Here is a 24,853-nt window from a genome sequence, read left to right on the forward strand (position 1 = left end):
GCCGGTCGTGTTGGAGTCACTCAACGTTCGATTCTTGGGGTCCTGGGGGGGTCAAATCCCGTTTCCCGGCCTTTATTACTCGCAAAATCCCGGTCGCGGTAGGTATAATCCCGGTGAATACCGTATTACAACGTTTTGCTATATTATACACAGTATATGCAACAAAATAGCCCAGTTTTTAATGAAACCGATGACAAAAAACTCAGGCGAGGAAGGATAAGGAGCCTTAGAAGCTGCTATTGAATTATCAACCCAATTCTATTTCTTAAAGTCTCTAAGCATCACGGGGTTTGGACGGATTCAACAAATCCCCGCGGGTAAGTCGGTCACTCGCTGGTGCTATAACGGGGCAAGGAGTTAGCCCTTTGCTTCCCGGCGGGCCTATCACGCTCTACATGGCTATGACATCATTGGCCCTTTCTGCTAAAGCGTCCGCCATATTGGAAAGTGTGAGTCTGCGCGCAAAGCATCGTGGAACTGACAGCAAGGGAGTAGCCTGGGGACGAGGCTAGCGAGGAGTATTGCTTGACTCCGACACGAGCGGGCGTCGAGGTCACAGGAGCGAGAACGTGGCGGAACAAGGGTGGCGGTCGGCGGAGGGGACGGGAAAGAAGAAAAAGGAGCGAGAAGACGTCTTTCTTCGTAAAATGGGGCTTAGGGACCTCACGAACCCGGCAGACTTGCTCTTTTGGGCTCACTAGGTTAGGCTTAGAGCCCCGCATCGCGTGAGAGTCTAAAGGCCTGGCTAAACTAGGAGTCATGTAAAGTGCGACATGTAGTGTGCGGCATGTTTCCTAGTCTAGTTATCTCGAAAATAATTTAGCGCGCGCCAAATCTTGTAGAAGCGACAAAGAAATGTTTATCGGATGGTTGAGAAGCATTTTTGTGTTGCACCCTACAAAATTTGTCAAGCGTTACATGTTTTGGAAGTGGCTAAACTACGAAACATTTAAGAGAGTTGCACGCTACATGTCGCGCTCGCCATAGTCTCCACACAGAGCCATAGCAGGCCACGTAAGATTAAGGGGGAAGGGGAAACAATACAGAAACATTAAGAACATACTGGGAGGGGGCAGAGCCACGCCCCTACTGGTCAATTTCAGGGGCTCATAAAAGCCCCTGTCATTTCCTTATAATTTTTTTTTAAATATTGGGGGCACATGGCCCCAGTGCCCCACCCCCTGCTTCGGCCCTGCCACAGAGAGCATGGCGTCTCCCGCTTAGAGGCACCCTGGTTCTAGAGCCTTGAGTGTCTCTCTAGTGGCCAAACTCTCTGGCCACTAAATAGAGAGATGTTCGACTCTCTGGAACCAGGGTAGCTTAGAGGGGTCTATTTTGAGAAATTGGACTGCTATGCTACGAGCACAAGTGTATCAAGTGTAGGAGGTCTACTCCGACGGCACTTCACCCAGCTCAGATGCCCAACAATATCCTATTTTCGCTATTCTCACTTTGCATTGTGTTAAATGACTTACAGGAGGCATATAAGACTCACAGGTTTACCAGCACATATGACGGGAGAGGCATTGCTGGACTAAAGAGTGAACCAAATGCATCGTCAGAAGGTTTGAGGCATATTTTCTTTTTTCAAAATTTTGCTCAAAACTATACAGGGGGGAATTGGTTAATACACAACCCCATCTACCACATATCTTTTATCTAGACAATAGATTTTTTTTCTTGAGTAGAATAGGAGTTCTTTAATAAAGAAAACACCAGGATCCCTGAAAAGGAAAAAAAACTGATTTAGTTCAGATATCATGAGACTAGGTGTACAGGTTTAGTGTTATTATGAGACAATATGCAAAGGTTGTGTGATATCATGAGACTAGGCGTACAGGTTTAGTGTTTTTATGAGACAATATGCACAGGTTGTGTGATATCATGAGACTAGGCGTACAGGTTTAGTGTTTTTATGAGACAATATGCACAGGTTGTGTGATATCATGAGACTAGGCGTACAGGTTTAGTGTTTTTATGAGACAATATGCACAGGTTGTGTGATATCTTCTGAGACTAGGCGTACAGGTTTAGTGTTATTATGAGACAATATGCACAGGTTGTGTGATATCATGAGACTAGGCGTACAGGAAATGTGTTATTATGAGACAATATGCACAGGTGATATCTTGAGACATACCTGCTGCAACAGAGACATTGAAGGAGTCCAAATCAATCGATTGGAAACTATTTTGGGCATGGTGTGGGTAGATAGATAATAACTGTGTGCATTGCTGCTGAACTGTATTTCGCAGGCCCCTTCCTTCATTTCCTGTGACAACAGAATGTATGGTATATAAATAGGATATTATATGAAACAAAGTAACAAGAATGATTACTAGAAGGGCAAGGTCATCCTATATAATGATCAGAAAATAAAAGATGCAAAGTCTAGAAGCCAGTTTAAAGACTATATCCCCATGAGCATTTTACAATGGTAATGAATAGAGGTTTCCGCTTCCTTGAAGATGAAAACAGTTTGGGAACGGGGGAAATATTGAGCTGGTTGAATCATGACAGTATTACCTACCTAGCACTAATACTGTAGGTTTTGATAGTGAATACTCAGCACAATTAACTGGACGATGGTGAGAGTCATCTGTGATTGGTTGAACAGCCCCTAGGACATCCCATCCAATAGCAGCTCTCTCCTAGAAACAAGCATTTGAAGAAAAAACAAATGCTGATTTTTCTAATAAAAGATAATTCTGAGTGAAAAATAATTTAGATTCATTATATATGCCATTGATACTGCAGTACTTTACCTGTAAAAACTTTGGCAGGTCTGGAGTTTGATAAACATTGAAGACTTCCATTGCACCAGCACTGGCTTTACTTACCACAGGTGAAAGAGGAGCACTGCAAATAAGTAAAATAAAGGTTAATAGCATATGGTGAAGTTCTTGTATAGGGTGAAGTTCTTGCATAGAATTTCATGCAAGGCCGATAACTTTGTTTATAATACCTATCACACCAAACTTTTACTACATCACTTGCACATAATCTCGCTTTCTGATTGGTTGTTAGCTATGGTAAATCAGAGGACACACCACAGACAAACTCATTAACACTAGATGAGTTGGCGGGTGGGTGCCCAATGGTGATTGCCATGCTCGGTAACCATGGCAACAATGTCACCATCCCACACTGGGCACCTATCACACTGAAAATCAGTGAAATACTAACTAAGTAACTATATACCTATCTAGAATGGGAGGGGAGGGAAAAAGCTTCCCATGTCTTGGCGCCAAACAACGGTTGATCTAAGGTTTTCCCGCTCTGTACAAAGCTACCCTACGAAGGCATACATCTGTACCACAGGCACCGGCGCAGGTCAGGTATGCATAACCTCTAGAGCTCTGAGATGCTGCCCTGTGTTGTGAATCTAACTTTTGCTTTAATGTCAGAATTTAGCCTCATTTCACAATCCTTGCAGGATCCTTAACTTTAAGCAAAAGTGAAGAAAAACCTTGTCAAAGTGTGGGAAATTTGGTTCTCAACCTTCTCTAGTAAATGTATTTTCCATCCTTACAAAAGGTTACCTCATGATCAAAATTTACAGCAGAATCAGTGGGTGCTATGTGGCTCACGACTCCCCAACATTATTATCATGAAGTGACAATAGAGTTTCTGTTACAATAGAAACAATAGAGTACATACAATGGGGAATTTGTTAAATATGAACCCTAAATGTTTAACCTAATATATGAAATCAATGTATGGAAAATAGACAGCCCCCTTGGGACAGTAGTGATTGGTAATGAATCTCCACATAAAAATAGTTAATTGATCATAATGCATAAAATACTGCATTATTCTTGTGTTCTGTTACAATATATTTGCAAACCTATTTTGTTTTGGTACCACTATCTTGTCCACTCCTAACAGCCAGCTTGTCCTGATGATAGCACCAAAGTTCATAGGGTCCTGAGCAAAAAAGTGACATACAGTAGAAAGACACAAATATCACTAGGGAGAGAGAGAAGGAAGCTGAAGCTATGGTTATCTGTTAGCAAAAGCAGGCACAGCCAGTGCTAATGAAAAAAAGCCTGCACTTCCTGCATCCCCAATCTCCGCGATGCCCTGGGTGAGTAAGTACGCAGCTGCTTTGTCTCCTATTATTTTTGTTCTACAAAGGAGTTCTTTTGTCTCTATTCTTCTCGTTCTTTGTGTCGAGGTGCGGATATTGTTCATTTTGAGGATAGTCTAACTCCAGCATATTTTCCCTTTCTTTTCTTGCACTTTTCACACCTGGATTGATTTCATTGCAGTTTTCACTATTGGTCAACTATTATATGAGATAAAATCTGAAAGTCTACCTGAATTTCATCAAGAGCCAGCACAAGTGGATGCAAACTGGCAATACTAATTCAAAAGAGAAAACACAAAATAAATTGCATGACTTTTCTATGAAGATTACTCACTGATTTATACCTTTGTAACTCATCATCCTCTTCATTAAAATGACAAAAATGGAGACAGGAAACTTCCATAACAATATTCTAGAAAAAAAAGGAGGCTTTCATTAATTTATGGTACCAAAAGAAAAGAAAATTAATAACAAAAATAATAAGAAAGTACAAAGCCTCTTTTTTTAATTTAAACTAGAGTATACTTCCCCCTTTGATGGGTTGTTGCAAGTAGATGGGGACAGTGAGTGGTAAAAAAAACCTGTACGTAGATAAAAAAATTTGTGCTTACAGCTGAAAGCAACTAAAGTAAAATAAGATATACTTGCCTGGGCCGGTCTACCCTGACTTAATCTTGTTAGCTTTTTTCTAGATGTGAGGACAACTTCAATTTCTTTCTTCTCTGCTAATGATAGAACTCTCTCAAATTCAGGTCTGCTTAAGAAAAAGACATTCAAAAACTAGGTGGTGTTGCTTATATTTCTTTATGAGGATGCCCAACATCATGTCATTTATGCACAGCAAACAAAATGCCAACATTGCCCAGTACATTGTTCAGTGTACTACCTTATGCATTTATGTATTCCTCCGAGTGTTAAGCTTAAGTTTAACCTCACTCAAAAAGCAATTAAGTTGACACTCATATCAATTTCAACAATAGAGCCTCTACCTTGCAGTGTTATTGGCCTCTTCATTCATATATATCTTGAAAACTTTTCTCCGTCCACTGGAAAGGGCTAAAACACATGGTCCAACGCCAAAAATAAACTCTCGTCTTGAAGAAGTACCACTGACAAAAATTAGCATCAAACCACATCATCAGCATCTTATTGTTTATTCTTGGAATAAGCCCTGGCCCTACCATAATTTCGATAATCAATAGTAATCGATAACAATCAATATCAATCAATCGATTAATATCGGAAATCAATAGAAATTGATAACGTGAAATTGTGCAAGTATGCATTATTATCGATTATTATCGAAAAATATTGAACTTATGGATTATTATTGTTTATATAGATAAATATGGATTTCTGTCCATTCCATCGAAATGCATCATCCATAACCGGCATGATCAATTGTTTGACGTTGTTTCTTCAAAAAATAAAATCTAATAGACAAGGTAAGATTAACAAAGCGAGTCTTTATATCGCTTCAAAATGGCGCAATTTTACCATTTGCAAACCCCATTCACGATATACTGTAAAAGATAACAACAACATTTACTTACTAAAGGTTCTTTATCAACGCAAATAATTCTGGATAAGAGATTTCTGAACACTACTCAGCTGTCATATTAGCTGATTGGAAAGCATAAGTACAACTCTACGGTGTGTAGGTACGAAGTGTTATACGTAATATGATGTATAAAGCCCTGTTCATACGTCACGCTTCTGCCATGCCGAACCCATTGTGAAATTCTGAAACTGAAACTGGAATGTTGTGGAATCCCTTCATGACACATTTAACAACAACTTCAAATCTCGTATCATTACTCATGTATTTAAATTATTCAAGATGAAATAACATTCCCAGTTGACACGGTAACGGTGATTGCAGATTCAATTTTTCAGCGGTCAGCCTTAGATATAAGAAATCGATAAATCCCGATATTAATTGGTAATCATAAATATGATTGAGTACTCTTGGGCTGTGAGTATTAATTATTATGATTAATATCGATTAATATTGGTTAATTCGATTAGTTTCCGATGATAGATTTTTATCGATTGAACAGAATCTCAACGTGTTTGAATAAATCGTGAAAATTGTAATGTGTAGGAATTGGTGATTTGTTAATAATGGATCATCAGTAAAGTACTTACCTCTTCCTTGTCGACTTAGTCTCATAACGTGTGCTCCCAGAGTGGTGTCTTGTTAGAATATATCTTAACTGATGTATATCAATCCATCCGCATTTGCCATTTATAAAGCTTTGATTCCTAGACGAACACCCAAACACAAGGCTCCAGACCGTTGACTTGCAAGCCATTTTTCCTCTCGAAACAGCACACTGATGTCTGAAATCAACAGGCGTTCCTAACGTTTACCACAGGGGTACAATCCTACGAGGCTCTTCTTGATATAAAAAGGGTTTGATTAATCAGTGGATGGGTTAGGCGGACGGTTAGCAGAAATTAATGGTGCCAAAGTCGACGCTCATCAGACCCCACAAAGGTGTTAGTTTCTCTAGACTGCAAGACGATGAACATGGAAGTAGGAATCCGCTAAGTAACAACTCAACTGGCGATGAAGCAACTAGCCCTGAAAATAGATGGCGCTCAAGCATCGCACCTATACCGTGCCGTCCAATTAAATGCGATGCTCCGACTAGTAGAAGGGCGTGGGGGTCGTAAAGCAGCCTCTGGCGCGATCCTTGGTGAAATCAGACGCGTACACAGGGGGGTGCCCCCTTGATGTCATAAAAGTGGGCCATTACTTATTAAGCTATCTTCAAATATCTTGCTTTTTACATACGATACCCAGGACTGCGAAACCCCCCCCCCCTCCCCCTAAGCCCTAGGTACGCGCCTGGAAACGGCCTCCATTGCAGATCATGGTGGTAGTAGCAAATAGTGGTGGATTGGCCCTTTCGAGAGGCCAATATTTAGCCGACAATCAACAACAAACATAGAAGTGACGAAAATAATCGAAACAAACAACTACGACGGCCGAAAACAGTTTTAACGCAATGTAATTTCTGACCTGTACTTCTATTAACAAAGCGAAGCGCGTGTAGAGTGCGGGAGTAGCCATTGGAGTCTCCCGTATGTAGCCAGTCGTTGGCTGCGTGATGAAACTATGAGATCTGACAAGTCCAATCCAAAGCTTTTACCACTAGTGTTACCGATAGCTTGCCACGCCTTGAAATTGTTGTGACTTTGTCGCTAAATCTACTAGTTTGTACTGCAAGAGCGTTGAAGTCCCTGCCACACGCGTACGTTTCTTTCTCTTCCAACTTGTCTCGCAAAAAAAAATACTGCAAGTCGCACGCGCGTTTTCTTACGTGTGACACCGCCTTGTTTTATTTGTCTCAAAGTTTCATGAAAAGTAGAACTCACTACTACTTTCCGGAACAAATGTCTTCAAGTCACATGACATGACGCGTAAGACTTGCAATGATTGTTTTGCGAGACCATTTAATTTTTGGGAATATTGGATAGACAGACGGACAGACAGGAACAAATAAAACAGATTGACGGGCGGAAAGAAAAACAATCAAACAGACTGAAGAAACGGTCGACTGATTGGAAGACAGGCTCATGCAAGGTGCACAAAGAAGTTGGAAAAATCTCAGCGAATCAGAGAATAGCGCGCGCTTTTTCAATCCGTGTCGTCACAGCCAGGCTACAGAATATTGTCCTGACAACAACCCAAATATACAGCTCAAGGTCTCTCCTTGAGTAGAACTTATCCTGAAATCAAAGAAAGAAAAGATAATTACAAATTGGAGTAATGAAATATTGGTTCGCTTGGATAATCGTAGCATTTCTTTTCTGGAATGTGGAACTGGTTGGGCAGGACGGAGGAAAAACGGAACTCTGGTTTCGATGTAAGTGAAACACCGTTGGTTTTGACGAAACGTTGGGGTCAATTTAGGGCGGGTGGTAAAATTTAAAGCTGCTTCGTAATGTGTCTGTTTATAAATTATTTGATATTGATCAGTTTTCATCGCCTAAATCTGTTTCAACGGTAAGGATGTGTTACGTTTGCAAAATTAGCCATCCTCGGAAATCCAGGGGGTTTGTGTCTTACAGTTTCTCGGGTTGTTGTACAAAATTGCCATGAAAATGTTCACTGACTTTTATACCAAACAAAATAAAGGATGAAAACTGGAGTGAGAAGAGACGCACATTCTCAAATTTCATCGGCCTAGTGTAACAGTGGTAACAACGTGAGTAGATAGGGTTATGAAAGGGCTTTTCTTTCGATCTTGCACCATTTTGCACAGCATCCTTAGCTACGACATAATACCGTATGTATTTGTGGCAGAATAGCTCTTATTCTGATAAATGTTTTCTATAATGACTCTGCTCTTCTTTGAGTGAGAATATTGTTTTCTAATTTTAGGGACTTGTGTGTCGCGGTACGTTTTGTATTTCGTCAAGAGACTCGCTAAGATCGTCTGCTGGACGCTGTACTTTTTGGCTTTGAACAAATACATCAAGTATACACAGGGGTGGTGGCTACAGTGGAGGTGAGATGTTGACAGAAAAAAGCTAAAAATATAATCATACATTATCACTATCACTACCACCATCATTGCGTCATTATACTCATCACCATAAATACACTTAACATCTTCGTTTTGAACAAATGCATCAAGTGCACACGGGGATGGTTGCACCAGTGGAGGTGAGATATCGACAGAAAAATTTTAAAATACAACAATGTCATTTTAAAGCCGCATTGTCACCAGTTTACTTCCGGTCGATTACGTAAAAAATCTCCGATGATTTTTAACGGAAAACGCGAAAAATATTTCAAAATATTGAAGGCAGAGTGTTTATTGGAAGTTTCTTTGAGGATGTGATCGATAATTTATAGCGGATTGCCTGTAAAATATCTCGGATTCTAATAGATTCTTTTGTCTTTTAACGGTTGAGGTTTCCGTCGGACCTCCGGAAGTAAACTAGTGACAATGCGGCTTTAATCATCGTCATCATTATTGCGTCATTACCCACGGACGCACGTCTACCACTTATTATCAGGCGCGTACCCAGGATTGCGTGAGGGGAGGGGGCCGGGCATAGATATCATATTGAAAAAGCATAATATTTGGAGATTCCTTAATAAGAAATGACCCACTTTTTGCCCACCAAGGGGGGGGGGGGTGGTGCGAGCACCCTGCTCACCCCCCTGTGTACTTGCCTGATTATCATATCAAAAGAACCACCATCACCAATACCCCATCATCATAAATAATATCAACCATCATCACCACAACCGTCTTTGTCATCGTCATAATCATCACTATTGCAATCGCCATCATCATAGCAATCATCTTCGTCATAAGAAGCAGCAGCATAACGCCTCTACCGTATCCTGGTACCAGTGACGCTCAGCCAAAAAGCCGTGACTAGCGAAGCGATACTTTTAATCACCCGAGTATGAAACTTACAGCTCTCGTGTTGTGTGACTGTCGTCATACCCGCAAAACCAGTTTAGGCATGTAATTCGAGACTGGAACTGAAGAAAATTACTAGCCCGCCCAGAGCCTCCTCGCTTCGATCGTCACGGCATTTTGGCTGAGCGTCACTGGACGAAAGAAGTCTGGAGACTCTGAAACCCAGGGTACCTCTACCGCTGCCATCCACTTTCAACATTTCATTCATACCATCATTGTCACTAACCATCCAATGTATCATATCAGATAATAACGCGGCAGCGTACAATTTTCAGGATCGCGAACAAGCCTGGTTACGACCCGAGGGCAGCTCTAATGGGCGGCAGCCGAAGACTTATGCCAGAGAGTGAATTCTACACACATCCCAAGAGCGATAGCACCATGTTCGTACCAGTCCACTCTACACCTAGCGCCACAGCAAGCCCACCAGCCGGGAGCATCACCATGACGACATACTTGCACTTCTGGATAACCGTTATAAGATTGCCATGTCCTGAAATATTCAATCACAGCGGTTTTTCATCACGTGCGCATGCTCTCTGCACTTCTCTAGTACGTTTCGGTATGGTTCCTACTTCTGATGTCATCACCTTTGTTGCCATAGACAATGACTGCTGCCTGTTTGAGGGCGAAACTTTCTGGACCTTTGGTACGCGACTGCTGACCCTTGTGGTGCGGACTGAAGGCGCACGGATCTGCTTCTTTTCTACTGGCGCCAAAGAGAAAAGTGCCAAGCAAAAAACCCCTTTTAAAGTTTTACCGGGCTCAACATTTACCCTCAACAGATTTATAGAAAACAAAAAGCGTTGCGATAGTATTTCTGAGGTCGTGCCGGGAATGGACCTCACAAAACGTGTTCACGATAAAGTGGAGTGTTTCGAGGACATGTGTGATGTCCCTAGGAGGGACTATATCACACCGGTGCTTTGCTGCGGAGGTGCTGCACTTGGCATGTACATTATCTACAGATTTTTCAGGTAATTCGAGTATGGTTCGGACACGGACGCTAGGAAAGTCCCAGTCTTTAAACTATCTGTATTGTAAAATGCGAATTTCAATCAGAATGTGTGTTACTGATTGACATTCAATTTTCAAATACAGATGTTTCAAAGACTGGGACAATTCTAGCGCCCTGTTTGTTTGTTATTAGGCACCTAGACTGGATTTGGGCGGGAGGGCGGTGGGGGGGGGGGGGACGTCTTATAAGGCTCCCAATTGAAATTCCAAATTATATACTGGAGTCAATAGAAGACTCGTTCCCGCCGACCCAAATAACAGGAAAGGGAGAGGGTCCTGGCAAAGTGGTTAAAGACACGATACAGAAACATAAATATTTTTTTTTGGGGGGGGGGGATGGGGCACAGCCTATATCTTTTTATGTAATGGAATCGTGCCCAATTGCCCCAACCCCTGTTACTGTCCTGTCCTTTAGCACTCGAATAGCGATGACTATTTTTACATTGCCACAAATCTCGTTTCGGATGAGATATAGGCTACCAGTACCTCTTGTAACAATTTATTCTTAGAGTCTTATCAAAATCAAAAATCGTGGCTTGTCCTTGTTGCTTCTGTTATATTTGAAAGTCTAGCAACCTTAACTTATTGTTCGTATTTTTCTTCAGGCGCTGACCTTGATGCTACTCTCTTTTGGATTGCTGATTGTCTATTCTATCTTATGATTACCTATGAATAAAAAATGTTTTTGCCGTGTTTGCGTCTCCTTTAAATGGTTGCAAGGCATACAGTACATATCATTGTTTACATATTGTGGACTAGCATACTGTATCAAGATATTGGTATACAACTTTGAGAAAACTAGTCTCCTGCAAGCCGTTCTTGGTGTCGGTAGTAGTCGGCGCAGACGCGATTCGCGAATCCTGGGTACCACCATTATTCGTAAGCGTATTTTCAGACTCGAACTAGAGGGCAATCAGTTTACCACATTCAAATCCATTCAAACACTCTCTCTCTTGCTCAATACAGCAGTACAGGGTCTTATGAACCCGAGCTATAAAAAAAAAACACATATATATAAATATATATTCAAGAATCTTCATATAAAATTATATTTATTCAGAGTATATATGTGTAACTACATACATTTTCGAGGATACCCTCACCCTCTCTAGGGACGAGTCGATTGTGTTAGCAAAATTTCTGGCATAATCGCTCAAAAACTAGTAGACTTTTCGAAAAGAAGCAATTCATCAGAATAATTGGCATTTTGCAGACCGAAATTTTTGTATTTTATTACCGTTTTTGTTGTTATTGTTCTTATAACAATTATCTTTTTTTGAGGGGAAACTGCGGGAAACTGCGTAATAATGTGTTGTTGCTGATCGCGAGGAAAGAAAAGATGAGTCTGCATGCCGATCAACCTAATTGGCTCTCGGCCGTCAAGAAAGTGCAGCCGTGATCAACCAGATAATACACTCTGATTACTTACAAGCAAGTGTGTGTTTATGTGTTACAGAAAAGCTTTGTTTTCAATATAGTTTCGCATTAAAGCCCTTGTATTTCACCACAGATAGCCCCCAGTCTCATTACTTTTGACGATTTACTAGAGAATACTATATGAATTTTTATGTGACTTTTATATGCGTATGATTTTTTGTCTTAAATCTTAATAAAATTTCTTGAAATACTTACCAGCTTACAGTGACCTGGTGACTAGCCTTTCACCGGTATTGCTGGTGAAGTTCAATCAGAAGAACATTAAGGTTTTGATGGATGAAAGCGGGTATTCGTACCAAGGCACCTGGGGGGGGTGGGAGGGGGGGGGGGGGGTGTCGTAGGTGGAGAGATAATCTGAAGGGGACGAGGAAAATGTGGAACATAAATGATGGCGTGGAATGGGGATGACAAAAAGAAAAGAATAGGGATGACAAAACAAATATATACAGCAACAAAATTGGGTACAAAAAAAAATCTAGTACAAGGTTTATCATTAGTAGGTAAGACCAGGTACTATAGTCAAATGCGAAAGGGAGAAATAAAACTGGGAGCCCAGGGATGCTAGGGGGTTGGAGGACAGATATAGAAAGTCTAGTGGGAAGAGGGTACGCATCTGAGACGTGTTTCAAAGTGAATGAGTGGTTAGCAAACACTGTTAGTATTTCAAGAAATTTTATTAAGATTTAAGACAAGAAAATCATACGCTCAAAAGACACCATATTCTCTGGTAAATCGTCAAAAGCCTGTGCCATCTGTGGTTTCACTGGGTTGCTCTAATATCGCCTATCCCATATTGAAGAAGAGGTTTATAGACCAACTATTTTTTCCCATTTTTTTCGAGCATAATGTTGGAAAAAAGGAGCATAATTTTTAAAAGCGAGCAATGCTACTACCATATTATGCCAGTTTTACTAGCATAATTAGCCTGGAATCCGGAGTCTCCGGAGAGCCGGCTAGCAGGTCCCATGTCGATCTGATAGAGATGCTCGTCGTATTTTTTAGGGGTCAAAATCGGGCCTCAGGTATTTTTTAGGGGGTATCCGATAAAACATAGGGGTATTTTTAAGTGTGAACTTTAGAAGCACACTAGCATACACACATTGGCACCAGTCGGGCCAAGACGGGACGCTAGCACAGTCTATTACCCGTGCAGTTCGGCAACCATGGACAGCTGTTTCGTCCTTATTAGGACTCGTCAGCATGGCATAGCCGGTTTGCCTCAGTTAAACTTCATCGAAGTCGCCCTGCAGTTTATTTTGCCGATGAAGTTTAACTGAGGCAAACCGGCTATGCCATGCTGACGAGTCCTAATAAGGACGAAACAGCTGTCCATGGTTGCCGAACTGCACGGGTAATAGACTGTGCTAGCGTCCCGTCTTGGCCCGACTGGTGCCAATGTGTGTATGCTAGTGTGCTTCTAAAGTTCACATTTATGTATTTTTAAGGGTAGCAATCTTTGGTGTGCCGGTATTTTTTAGGGGTAATTTTCGAATTTCCCGACGAGCATCCCTACCACTTTTACCCTTAAGAACCCCCCTCCCCCGGCCTAGCAAGCTTTAGCATAATCGACTCGTCCCTCCCCTCCCCCCCCCCCCCCCCCCCCTTCCAACTCCTATAGGAAAACTCTACCGAAGCAACGAATTCACTCCGGAACTTTCCCGGAACTTTCCGAAAATCCATTCTAATCCAAAATGGCGGACGACAAGTGTTGTGCTAACGATGTTTGTAACAAACCAAAAGACCTGAACATCTTTGAAGCTGCACAAGTTGGGTAAGAAATCCCAAGCATTATAAGTGGACATTATTTAAACTAGGGGTCTATTTGGTTTGGGAAACCTGAATGAAGAGGTTGTTTTTATTAGGCTAGGTCCAAATGTTAACGTGGCCCAAACAAACATGAGTGCTATGAATCGGGTTCTGGAACCGTAAATACAGAGAGTTTTTGCGGTCGGCACGCAGGCTATATATGAATCGGGTTCTGGAATAAAACATTTTTCTCAACCCACTTGACTTCCTTGCTGTTATTCATTCGAGTTTGGAATGACTGTTACAAGAAAATTTGCTAAGTGTAACAAGACTTAAAAATGTATACTTAGGGGCCGATTACATGATGAATTTCAGCCCGGTAAGCAGCTACTCGGGCTGAAGTTTCAGCCCGGGCTGAAATTCATCATGTAATCGGCCCCTTAGGTGGATAGTTGGACATTGAATTTGGAATTTGAAAATTTGGAATTTGAAAATGCTAAGCTACTCTTAGTTGTACTATCATAGCTGTCAACCCAACTTGGACAGGAATCTCTTGTTAAATAGGGTGAAATAAAGTGAATATGTGAAACAAACCAAAAGAGAGCCAATGCGGGTGAATACAGAGAATGTATGAACATTCTCACAAATTAGGCTAGTGACACCTGCCTGATGCGGGTAAAAGTAGACAGCTACGTGCTATGCTAATCAATAGGTAAGGTGGCGCAGTGTTAGCGTAAATGAGATTCGAGTCTCTACTGAGCTATTCTGATATAAAGGGTTCATTTTTATAGCATTTTCATCCTGTTTTTCAAGGTCTTGATAATGTAAATGTGCCATTTAATTTTGTTCTGGTCTTATTTTTATAGGTTCCTTCTATTTTTTGAAATTTTCAATTTTTGTTCCTATGGCCACTAGTTTCAATGCTTTATCATAACCCTTGAACTCAGCTAAATAAAATACAATCCTAACATCAGATCAACTAATGTTTCATAATAGGGATATCAAAGTCTGCAGAGATCTTGTAGCACAGAATGGAGTGAAAATCTTGAGTGAACATGATGAAAAAGGGCACACTCCGTTACACTGGGCAGCACTTGGAGGCCACATCGAAATCCTTAAATTCTTTATAAACTGTGGATCTGATGTAAATAAGCCAAGCAAAGCTGACTATGGGCCATACCCCATCCACTGGGCATGTGTCGGAGGTCATATTATGGCTGTGGACTTACTATTACAGAACGGTGCAAATATAGACTCTACTGATAATAAGGGGTGCACTCCTCTGATTATTAGTGCCCAATACGGGCGTGCCATGATGGCGGGGTATCTCATTGGTAAAGGAGCCAAGCCAGTTATATGCGACTGCGAAGGAGATTCACCACTTCATTGGGCGGCATTTAAAGGTATGGGTTGGAAACTGAAGCTATAATCGTACACCAGGGTTGTGCTAAGTGCTAGCAAATTTTGCCGCCTGGGAAAGAGTTTTGAGCCGGCTGAGTTATGCCCTAATGAAAAATGCTATTTGATTTTGTGTCATATTTAGCAGCTCAATTCCCTTAACTTGTTTATGAATCACCATGTATGTCTTAAAAGCTTCTAAATGTACATAATTTAGGGGAAATACCGTCTAACATTTCCAGGTCACAGCGAGACAGTGCAGTTACTTCTGTACTCTGGCTTTGATCCCAAACAAAAGGACAAATTTGGTCAGGTATGCAAATATCTAATACAAGTGTATTTTGCAATGGAATGTGTGTAGAAATGCAACAAGATATTGCTAGTGGCCCTTATAAGCCTAAACAAAAGTTGGTAATATACTGTGCCTTCCCTCTATTTCATTCAAAGAGAAAAAGTATTTCGGATTGTTAACCCAAATGATTTATTCATTTTACAGACCCCTCTTCACCTGGCTTGCCTTAGTGGAGATTTACTTACTGTGGAACACATTGTTGATATGGTATTTATTTTACTAGAGGTTTAAATAGATATGTTTATTTGGATACTGGTATCTTCTGCCATTAACATACAAATGCAGTGAAAGTCCATGAAAGTATCATTTTGTTTGAAAGACACAGAATCACAATCAGATTTCAGCGAAAATAGATATTTATGTTTGTCTGATGTGTTGTTCTCTTCTCCGATGTATTGTTCTCTTTTCTTATCTTTGAAAAAATATCAGAAAACTGTCATTGTCATACAATTATTAGGCAATCATTTTAGGTTTTGGAAAGAATGCCTAGCGGACAGTTGCCTAATAACTGGATACTGTATAATGATAGGATTAATTATTACATGACGTACAATATCCATTGCTATAAAATAAAGGCTCAATATCTTTGAAAAGATAATAATTAATTGACCACTCTACAATAATACTTTCATTTAATTCACTTGGTGAAACCCAAATTTACACCTTAAAACATTTAATTCAAACATTAATCTTCTATAGGATGTGGATCTCAATGTTCCAGACTCTAATGGCAAAACTCCATTGATGCTGGCATTTGGCAGAAATCATACAGAGGTTATCCACTTCATGCAGAGTAAACTGAATCGATTTGTCAAGTGTAGTATAAGGTACGGACAAGTGTGGTATATGGTACGGACAAGTGTGGTATAGGGTACGGACAAGTGTGGTATAAGGTACGGACAAGTGTGGTATAAGGTACGGACAAGTGTGGTATAAGGTACGGACAAGTGTGGTATAAGGTACGGACAAGTGTGGTATAAGGTACGGACAAGTGTGGTATAAGGTACCGACAAGTGTGGTATAAGGTACGGACAAGTGTGGTATAAGGTACGGACAAGTGTGGTATAAGGTACGGACAAGTGTGGTATAAGGTACGGACAAGTGTGGTATAAGGTACGGACAAGTGTGGTATAAGGTACGGACAAGTGTGGTATAAGGTACGGACAAGTGTGGTATAAGATAAGGACAAGTGTGGTATAAGGTACGGACAAGTGTGGTATAAGGTACGGACAAGTGTGGTATAAGGTACGGACAAGTGTGGTATAAGGTACGGACAAGTGTGGTATAAGGTACGGACAAGTGTGGTATAAGGTCAAGTGTGGTATAAGGTACGGACAAGTGTGGTATAAGGTACCGACAAGTGTGTTATAAGGTACAGACAAGTGTGGTATAAGGTCAAGTGTGATATAAGGTACGGACAAGTGTGGTATAAGGTACCGACAAGTGTGTTATAAGGTACGGACAAGTGTGGTATAAGGTATGGACAAGTGTGGTATAAGGTACGGACAAGTGTGGTATAAGGTACGGACAAGTGTGGTATAAGGTACGGACAAGTGTGGTATAAGGTACGGACAAGTGTGGTATAAGGTATGGACAAGTGTAGTATAAGGTCAAGTGTGGTATAAGGTACGGACAAGTGTGGTATAAGGTACGGACAAGTGTGGTATAAGGTACGGACAAGTGTGGTATAAGGTACGGACAAGTGTGTTATAAGGTACGGACAAGTGTGGTATAAGGTACGGACAAGTGTGGTATAAGGTACGGACAAGTGTGGTATAAGGTATGGACAAGTGTGGTATAAGGTCAAGTGTGGTATAAGGTACGGACAAGTGTGGTATAAGGTCAAGTGTAGTATAAGGTTAAGTGTAGTATAAGGTATGGACAAGTGTGGTATAAGGTACGGACAAGTGTGGTATAAGGTACGGACAAGTGTGGTATAAGGTACGGACAAGTGTGGTATAAGGTACGGACAAGTGTGGTATAAGGTACGGACAAGTGTGGTATAAGGTACGGACAAGTGTGGTATAAGGTACGGACAAGTGTGGTATAAGGTACGGACAAGTGTGGTATAAGGTACGGACAAGTGTAGTATAAAGTACGGACAAGTGTGGTATAAGGTACGGACAAGTGTGGTATAAGGTACGGACAAGTGTAGTATAAGGTCAAGTGTAGTATAAGGTAAGACGTGGAATGGAGATGGCCTTTGTTTAGGGGGGGGGGGGGGGCTATTATATGTGAACCTGGAGCCATAAGCTTTATGGTATTGCTTTATTGGAAATTGTGCAAAATTGTGCAAAATGATTAGGAATTACAGGGAGTGTGAGGGGGTATCTATTATGTGCCAGTTATCAGTGGGTGAAAAAATCCTATGTGTTTTTTTATACCAAATGCTGTTATTGAGCGACTGGAAATCGTGAGAGGGGGTCTTTATGTTATGGAATTTGTTATGGAATTTGTTCAGGTAACATTTTTATGTACAATTCATATAACCTGTAATGGCATACATCAAGTGTTTGCTAAAGTTTATGAGCCACACCCTACATCGCTATTTTTCCCATATAAAACCAATTTCAGGTTCTCAAATAAGCATAAGCGTTAAGTGATACAAGTGTCTTTCAAAATCCAGTGAAACAAAATATAATCGTTAAAGTTTAATGGTTAAGCCAGAACAAAAGAGAACAAAGACATTACAGTGTTTTAGTTCTTAATAAACAAAATAATATCTCACGGGTTTTTGAAAGTCACTTTACTACAATCAACCATACAGTAACAAGAGCACTAACAGTAAGCCCTTTCAATGCTTCTATCAATCATTTTATTTTATTATATTACAGAGATATAGTGTTCGGTCCTCCTGGGCGGTCCAGAGGTGCTCTTATGTTCTACTTTGCTAATCTCTTTTGCTGGGGCTACCCTGTCTATATTTATGATGTAAGTAAATACAGTGGAACCTGGATTTTACCATACTGGATTTTACGATAGCATTCTTTTCTCCCGGCGGAAATACAGTGAAATGTATAAAAAATTACCTCAATTTTACGATATTGGATACAACAGTATTCTCAATTTTACGATACCAATCTATTCTCCTGAACGTAATTTTGACCTCCATACAACAATATTATTGCTTATTCTGTCTATCAACAAAGAGAGAAAAACTCAAGACACCACACACGGAAACTACAGTTAATCTATTTTTTTACTTTACAGGTCTTGTTCAGTACAGATTATGGTCTTATAGAGAGTTTCAGACAGTCTTTCAATAATTTTATTATTTTGTTAAGTTGATAATTAACCCAACCTTGCTACAACGATATTTTCAATAGATTTTCTTATATATCCTAAAATCGAGGACCTCTTTGCAATATACCTCCATTCTACATTCTACATTTCTCCAGGTTCCACTGTACTGATGTTGCTATTATACTATAAGTAACTAGGATTTGATTTTTGATAACTTTTCTTATTTTAACACCTACTACCCTACTTGACTACCTGTTTCTTTTTGAAATTTCCTGTCAACATTTTGAAATGAAAGGTTTGTGTGATGCTGCAGAACAGAGTCAAAGAAATAGGTTGATGCATGGATCTGTAACTGTGACTTTTATTACTGTAAACATAGTAACGAAGTTTACACCTTATTTCTTTTTTTTCAAAAAGCCTTTTTTATATTTACAATGTCTGATAAATCTGTTGTAAATGATGCATACTGTTTTTAAACAGGGGTAACAGTCTTATAAATACCAAAGGGCATGATACGGAGACATCAAGAAAACTTTGAGGCCATGGCCCTTATTTCCTTATAATGCTAGAAAAAAGCTGAGGGGTCAGACCCCTCGGTGTGTTCAGTTTCAGCAGATATGTATGCTGTAAATGATACTAACAGGTTTTCTTTCCATTTCCCATTTCAGGTGCTGCCTAACACATGGGAGTTTACGCCGACTGCTCATGTGCTATTCATATTGACCAATGTTCTAATGTGGATCACCTTGTATTATGCTAATAAACGAAACCCTGGATATTTACCATGCAACACGGATGAGTATGACAGTGCACTCAGGCAGGTAAATAATATCTGATATACACCAGCATGATATAGCATTATAATGTGGTATCAATATTGATGAGTATGACAGTGCACTCAGGCAGGTAAATAACATCTGATATACACCAGCATGATATAGTATAGTAATGTGGTATCAATATTGATGAGTATGACAGTGCACTCAGGCAGGTAAATAACATCTGATATACACCAGCATGATATAGTATAGTAATGTGGTATCAATATTGATGAGTATCACAGTGCACTCAGGCAGGTAAATAATATCTGATATATCGTAATGAGATAATATTATGGTGTCAATAGGCCTTTCTCAAATACTTCTATTCGGCCATGATTATTAATATTGATAATAAACTCAATTTCTCAATTTCAGGTTCGTTTCTTTGATGAGTGGCAGGCAAAAACTGGACAAAACCCTTTGGAGAATTTGTGTCACACATGTCGTCTGGTCCGCCCGCTGAGAGCAAAGCACTGTCGGACATGTAACAGATGTGTCCAGCATTTCGACCACCACTGTCCATATATCAATAACTGTGTGGGGTTAAATAATAGGTACAGTAAATCATAGCACCACTTTGCCTTTATCAATAATTGTGAGATGTCCCCACTCTCGAATTCGGTCTGTGCTTGAGCGCGAAGCATCTACATAGACTGTTGACAAAGCACCATATACATGACGGAAAAACATGACGTGACGCTTCCAAAAAGCCCATTTCACATCGAAGAAGGCGGAGAATTTCTCTGAGTTCTTAGTAACTTATAGCAAACAAAATGTCAAGTGTGACTTTTTTTAAATTGATGTGACTTTTTGTAAAGTGTCATTGAAATTTGAGCTTTTCGTCCCTGAACTGATACACAGGGCAATGATGATCAAGGAAAAATTATCTTAAAAAGCCAAAATCTGGTTATGTGCACTTCGGCCTCACGTTATTTGTGTTTTGAAAATCAGTGCGTAATACAAGAAACCTATAGCCATTGTAAGAAGTTGTGTCTTCTCTCTCTATCTGGAATTGCGCGTTTTGCAGGTTTTTCCGTCATGTCAGCACCATACAGTACATCCCCACCACGAGCTGCTGCTCAACATACCACGGTCCTTACTTCAATTACAACCGCATAGAGCACAATCCTCACCTTTCTTTCCCTTTGAACATTGCACTAAATCCAGTAGCCGCTGTTAAGAACAGAAAAACGAACACACACGGTGACGATCTTATGTTTCTCTCTCAAAGGAGAAGGGGTATATTGGCAAGAGAGAATTTTGTGTTTTTACCTCCAGTCTTTCCTAAATTTCTGTTCGAGGGAGGTTGGGGGGGTATGGGGTAGGGGGGTTAGGGGAGGAGATCCTGATCGGCCACCAAACGTCGTATTGTTCATGAGCCTTATTTAATGCAAATGCATGCAAATTAGATGAAACAATCTATTCGATTCACTTGCTCTTAATACGGCTAATGGATACAGCGACATTTGAACTTAGCTTTAAGCCAGTCGATCCGTTTGAATCATGCTGAAATCCAATCCATCCTACAATAAAATCGACTCGATTATATTTCTATGATATCAAACAATGCTGGGTAAGGTATATTTTTCAGAATGATGAGAGTTCTAAACATTCAAAACAAAAACAAAACAGCAGTGTCACGCAAGTCGGATTCATGGACTTTAAGTGAGGGTAGGGGTGTAACAGATATTTAAAAGCTGCTATATGAGAGCCTTGAGTTTACCCCTAATATATCTTATCTTTTTTTATATGTTTTGTTTGCATAATTCTCATAGGGCGCCATTTTTCCTGTTTACCGTGTGTGTGTTGGTCTGCTGTTTTATCACACTCTATTTCGCTGTTACTATGCTGGGTGTCTACGGCTTTAGCATCGTCTATTCAATTGGTCTGGTACAATTTGTCATCATCACCTCACTGCTCACAGCGCTTGTTGTTTTCCAGGTAAGAATAAGTAAATGCCTGGATAAACTAGCCTGAACGCAATTATATATAGATTTAGGCATTGCCTAAAAGCGGAGCTCAAACGATCAAATCTTTGCTTATTTTTGCTTAATAATTTAAAATAAATAATTTAAAATATTAAATATTATTATTATTTATGTTTTGACAACGTCAACGATCAACGGCCAACTTGTTTTACCCCCTTCCCCACATCTACATGACACATAACAAGTTTAGTTGTCATACAATGTTTCGGGGTCAGGGTAGTTTTATTGACGTCATCGATAACGTCACGTGACCATCTCATTGCACCCCACTTGAGTTTTGTTGTCACACGATGTTTCTTTAATGAAATATAAATATATTTTTATTTGATGGCGTCAGCACATTTTTGCTCCTAGTGACGTCATTGATGACGTCACAACGTGACTATATTGGTGCACCCCCCTTGACACAAACATTACACCTGCCAAGTTTGTTGGGGAAACAATGTTTCTTTCAAGAGATATGAATGATTTTGCTTTTAATAACGTTTTTTGCTGGGAGGTCATCGATGAACCACGTGACCATATTGTTGTATCCCCCTTGACACCTACATGACACCTACCGTGTTTGGTTTGTTTCCTTCATGAAATATAGATATTGTTTTATTTTGATGACGTCAGCAAATTTTTTGCTTCTATTGACGTCATCGATGATGTCACAATCACGTATATATATTGGTGCACCATCCTTGACACATACATGACACATAACAAGTTTGGTTGTCATATGATGTTTCCTTCGTGAAATATAAATATTTTTTATTTTGATAACGTCAGCATTTTTGCTTCTAGTGACGTCATCGATGACGTCACCAATCACCTGACCACAGTTTTGCACTTCCCTTGACACAAACATGACACCTGCCAAGTTTGGTTGTCATACGGTACTTTTAGGGACGGACGGACGGACGGACATCGCGTCACGAAAACTCGAGTCGATGGGTTACCAATATCTGTTACCATATTTGTTTTATATACCACTTTTTCTTAGGTAAGGGGCTCCGCTCAAGCGGCGCTTCGGGTGAGGAGGGCCCCTTTCCAGGATTTCGATAGCCTGTTAGGCGACTCTCCAGTTAGGGAGCGGTCATTTATTACTGGGTGGGGGTAGGGGGGGCAACTATTTAGGGAGTGGGTAACGGTTTTTTGGGCGTCGATTTAGAGGGGGGGGTCACATTTTATTGGCTGTCATTAAAGGGGTGGTCACATTTTTTGGGCGCCGAATTTAAGTCTGGTTTCAATTAAATACTGAGCAAAGGAGTCATTGTTCAAATGAATTTTTATTCAGTTCACAATGTTTCCTTCTATTGTTTATCTAGTTTCATATTGGTTCAGGTACCAATCTTGTCTTTATATACATAAATTGTGAGAATCCCTCTCATGGTTGACAGACAAAGCTGCCCGTTCCAATCAGTTAAAATGTTGCGAAATGTAGACTCAAATGTCTTTGTTAACGTCCTCGACGACGTAGTCGTTTTCTAGCGACACCGGAATTTGTGGTTTATCTCTGTGTTACTCTTAAACTAGCGAAAGTGAAGATTCATACTTGAATTAGACAGGACAAAACTGCCATGCTAGCGTAAAGGTTATATTCAGCTATACACTCAGTATGTATATCAAGTCTCTGAGGTTTTAAAGATGTATAATTATTGCAAAAATGTGGTGGTGGTGGTGGGGGGGGGGAGGGGGGGTGTAATTTTTTGGGCAACCGGTCTAGGGGGGTTCACGATTTTTGTGCTTGGATTTGAAGGGGGGGGGGGGGGTTGGGCAAAATATTTTTTTAGCCCAGGGTTTACAAAAATAACGCTTCCACCTGTAATTAATGACAGCTCCCTTAGTTTATTCCCTTTTTTTATCCTCCCTTCCCTGCCCGTCACTTGCTATTTTGCGCGCCACAGAAAGCCCCGTCCCGTCAGGACGAAAACTGGAAAACAGCAATTTCCGAATAAACCCACTGTAGAGCTGGCTAGAAGGTTAAGGACCGTTGTAAGTAAAAAGTGGTTCAGAAAAACACACAGCGCTTTTAGAGAATTAAAAATCTTTTTAACAGCTTTCAATAAATGTATTTTAATGGAAAAATTACACAAAAATAATGAGCGCTTTTCAAGACTTCCTGGTACAAAATTGATGACATTGATGGGAATTGTTCCGAATTCTGTTGGAATTTATCTTAAATCATTATGTTCTCCAGGCTCACCAAATCGGCATCAATATGACTACAAATGAGCGAATCAACAAGAAGCGCTACAAGTATTTACGGGGACCATCCGGGATCTTCACCAATCCGTTCGACCGCGGATATATCAAGAACTGCTTTGAGTTCTTCCACATGGTGCAAGTTCCCAGTAAAAAGCAGAACCTCATGTACAATATATGACACTTTTTACCGCTCTTCTCAAGCAACAAGGACGCCTGACGCGCTTTCCATATGAATGTTTTCCTTTGCAAAATTTGTAGTTGCCCGTTTATACGTAGCCTCCCTCGCAGGCACTGAGTGAGCGACCTGCGTAAAAACGCCTGGGAGGGAAGCTCGTTTACAGTCGATTGACAATAGGGACTTTAAGGTGCGTCAACGGCTACGACGGAGTGACCGTGATATAACACTTTAAGGCTTGGCGACAAATTCCTCAATAGTTTCGATAAAATTACCTAGACTTTACATTTAGGAACAAACAGAAATTAACTGTAAGCTTCATTTCTAGCATAGGAAACAGCGAAAAGTTAATTTATACTCCAACCGACCACGTACTCGCCAGACCGTAAAACTTGGAATTTTACGTCGTGTTTTGACGAAGAACGGTTGGAAATCTATCAGGCATTTTCACGAGCAACTTTCAATTCTCCAATTAATTCCATTGTTTTCTACGTCGCCGTACTCGTATCTTAAAGTCCCTGATAGGTTGTCGTAAACCGGCTTCGCGACTACGCGACAAGCCCGCAGGTAAGCATGGGTAAAAACCACTGAAGCGCCAACGCGTCTAAACCTGGTGTTATGCGTTGACTAATATATGCAGCAAGGCGCTTCAGTAGTTTTCACCCATGCTTACATGCGGGCTTGTCGCGTAGTCGCGAAGCCGGTTGAGGACAACCTTTTGTCAATCGCCTTTATGCGAGGCTGTACCCATGGTGTAAACGCATCCTTCTTGTTTCTGGTCAGAATTGAATAGGAACGCGAATGTTATTTTGGAATTGCGTCGGTTTTGTAAATGATGGCCATTTCTGAGTCAATACTGTCTGTTAAACCGAGTTGTAGTAAGTTTTAATTTAACATTTTTAAGACCTTTGAATAGGTTTGTAAAGGTCCTTTGAAATCTATC

The 24,853-nt window shown here is 40.4% G+C and overlaps 3 protein-coding genes and 1 long non-coding RNA gene across 11 annotated transcripts; 3 read left to right on the forward strand and 1 right to left on the reverse strand.

Moving 5' to 3' along the window:
- The first annotated feature begins 42 nt into the window (after window positions 1-42).
- LOC125563037 lies at window positions 43-4,376 on the forward strand. The gene is made up of 2 exons (XR_007308065.1): window positions 43-701; window positions 1,478-4,376. It is a non-coding gene; the product is annotated as an uncharacterized LOC125563037 (long non-coding RNA).
- On the reverse strand, window positions 1,562-7,203 carry LOC5505988 (rRNA methyltransferase 1, mitochondrial). Of its 7 annotated transcripts, XM_048727684.1 has the most exons (11): window positions 7,119-7,203; window positions 6,239-6,433; window positions 5,080-5,199; window positions 4,739-4,847; window positions 4,435-4,502; window positions 4,320-4,365; window positions 3,848-3,927; window positions 2,766-2,859; window positions 2,531-2,651; window positions 2,141-2,272; window positions 1,562-1,724 (listed from the first exon to the last, which is right to left on the reverse strand). In XM_048727684.1, exons 2-11 carry the CDS (start codon window positions 6,403-6,405, stop codon window positions 1,660-1,662), a joined length of 1,002 nt encoding a protein of 333 aa, XP_048583641.1. In that variant the 5' UTR covers window positions 6,406-6,433; window positions 7,119-7,203; the 3' UTR covers window positions 1,562-1,659. The 7 variants fall into 7 exon arrangements, with proteins under 7 accessions (XP_048583641.1, XP_032230216.2, XP_032230217.2 ...); XM_032374325.2 differs by lacking the exon at window positions 7,119-7,203 and having other exon boundaries at window positions 6,239-6,567; XM_032374326.2 differs by lacking the exon at window positions 7,119-7,203 and having other exon boundaries at window positions 4,739-4,844; window positions 6,239-6,563.
- On the forward strand, window positions 6,939-11,250 carry LOC116613854. The gene is made up of 4 exons (XM_048727688.1): window positions 6,939-7,965; window positions 8,484-8,610; window positions 9,816-10,517; window positions 11,163-11,250. The coding sequence occupies exons 1-4, from the start codon at window positions 7,869-7,871 to the stop codon at window positions 11,167-11,169; spliced, it is 933 nt and encodes a 310-aa protein (XP_048583645.1). The 5' UTR covers window positions 6,939-7,868; the 3' UTR covers window positions 11,170-11,250.
- Window positions 11,251-13,651: 2,401 nt separating this feature from the next.
- On the forward strand, window positions 13,652-24,849 carry LOC116613849 (protein S-acyltransferase 24). Of its 2 annotated transcripts, none has more exons than XM_048727503.1 (10): window positions 13,652-13,765; window positions 14,737-15,143; window positions 15,381-15,451; window positions 15,635-15,697; window positions 16,190-16,317; window positions 18,325-18,421; window positions 19,402-19,554; window positions 19,930-20,108; window positions 21,330-21,495; window positions 23,728-24,849. In XM_048727503.1, exons 1-10 carry the CDS (start codon window positions 13,686-13,688, stop codon window positions 23,911-23,913), a joined length of 1,530 nt encoding a protein of 509 aa, XP_048583460.1. In that variant the 5' UTR covers window positions 13,652-13,685; the 3' UTR covers window positions 23,914-24,849. The 2 variants fall into 2 exon arrangements, with proteins under 2 accessions (XP_048583460.1, XP_048583461.1); XM_048727504.1 differs by lacking the exon at window positions 13,652-13,765 and adding an exon at window positions 14,379-14,452.
- The last annotated feature ends 4 nt before the right edge of the window (window positions 24,850-24,853 follow it).

The sequence above is a fragment of the Nematostella vectensis genome, chromosome 5 (genome assembly GCF_932526225.1).
Source record: "Nematostella vectensis chromosome 5, jaNemVect1.1, whole genome shotgun sequence".
In the NCBI taxonomy this organism is placed as follows: Eukaryota; Metazoa; Cnidaria; class Anthozoa; order Actiniaria; family Edwardsiidae; genus Nematostella; species Nematostella vectensis.

Coding starts and splice junctions, on each gene's coding strand:
- LOC5505988 (XM_048727684.1), bottom strand. CDS start 6,405: ATGGCTTGCAAGTCAACGGTCTGGAGCCTTGTGTTTGGGTGTTCGTCT. Junction 4,848..5,079: donor GAGGCCAATAACACTGCAAG/GTAGAGGCTCTA, acceptor CTTTTTCTTAAG/CAGACCTGAATTTGAGAGAG. Junction 3,928..4,319: donor TGGCTCTTGATGAAATTCAG/GTAGACTTTCAG, acceptor TTTTTTGCTCAG/GACCCTATGAACTTTGGTGC.
- LOC116613854 (XM_048727688.1), top strand. CDS start 7,869: ATGAAATATTGGTTCGCTTGGATAATCGTAGCATTTCTTTTCTGGAAT. Junction 7,966..8,483: donor AACGGAACTCTGGTTTCGAT/GTAAGTGAAACA, acceptor TTCTAATTTTAG/GGACTTGTGTGTCGCGGTAC. Junction 8,611..9,815: donor GGGTGGTGGCTACAGTGGAG/GTGAGATGTTGA, acceptor TACAATTTTCAG/GATCGCGAACAAGCCTGGTT.
- LOC116613849 (XM_048727503.1), top strand. CDS start 13,686: ATGGCGGACGACAAGTGTTGTGCTAACGATGTTTGTAACAAACCAAAA. Junction 15,452..15,634: donor AAAAGGACAAATTTGGTCAG/GTATGCAAATAT, acceptor TTCATTTTACAG/ACCCCTCTTCACCTGGCTTG. Junction 19,555..19,929: donor ATGACAGTGCACTCAGGCAG/GTAAATAATATC, acceptor TCTCAATTTCAG/GTTCGTTTCTTTGATGAGTG.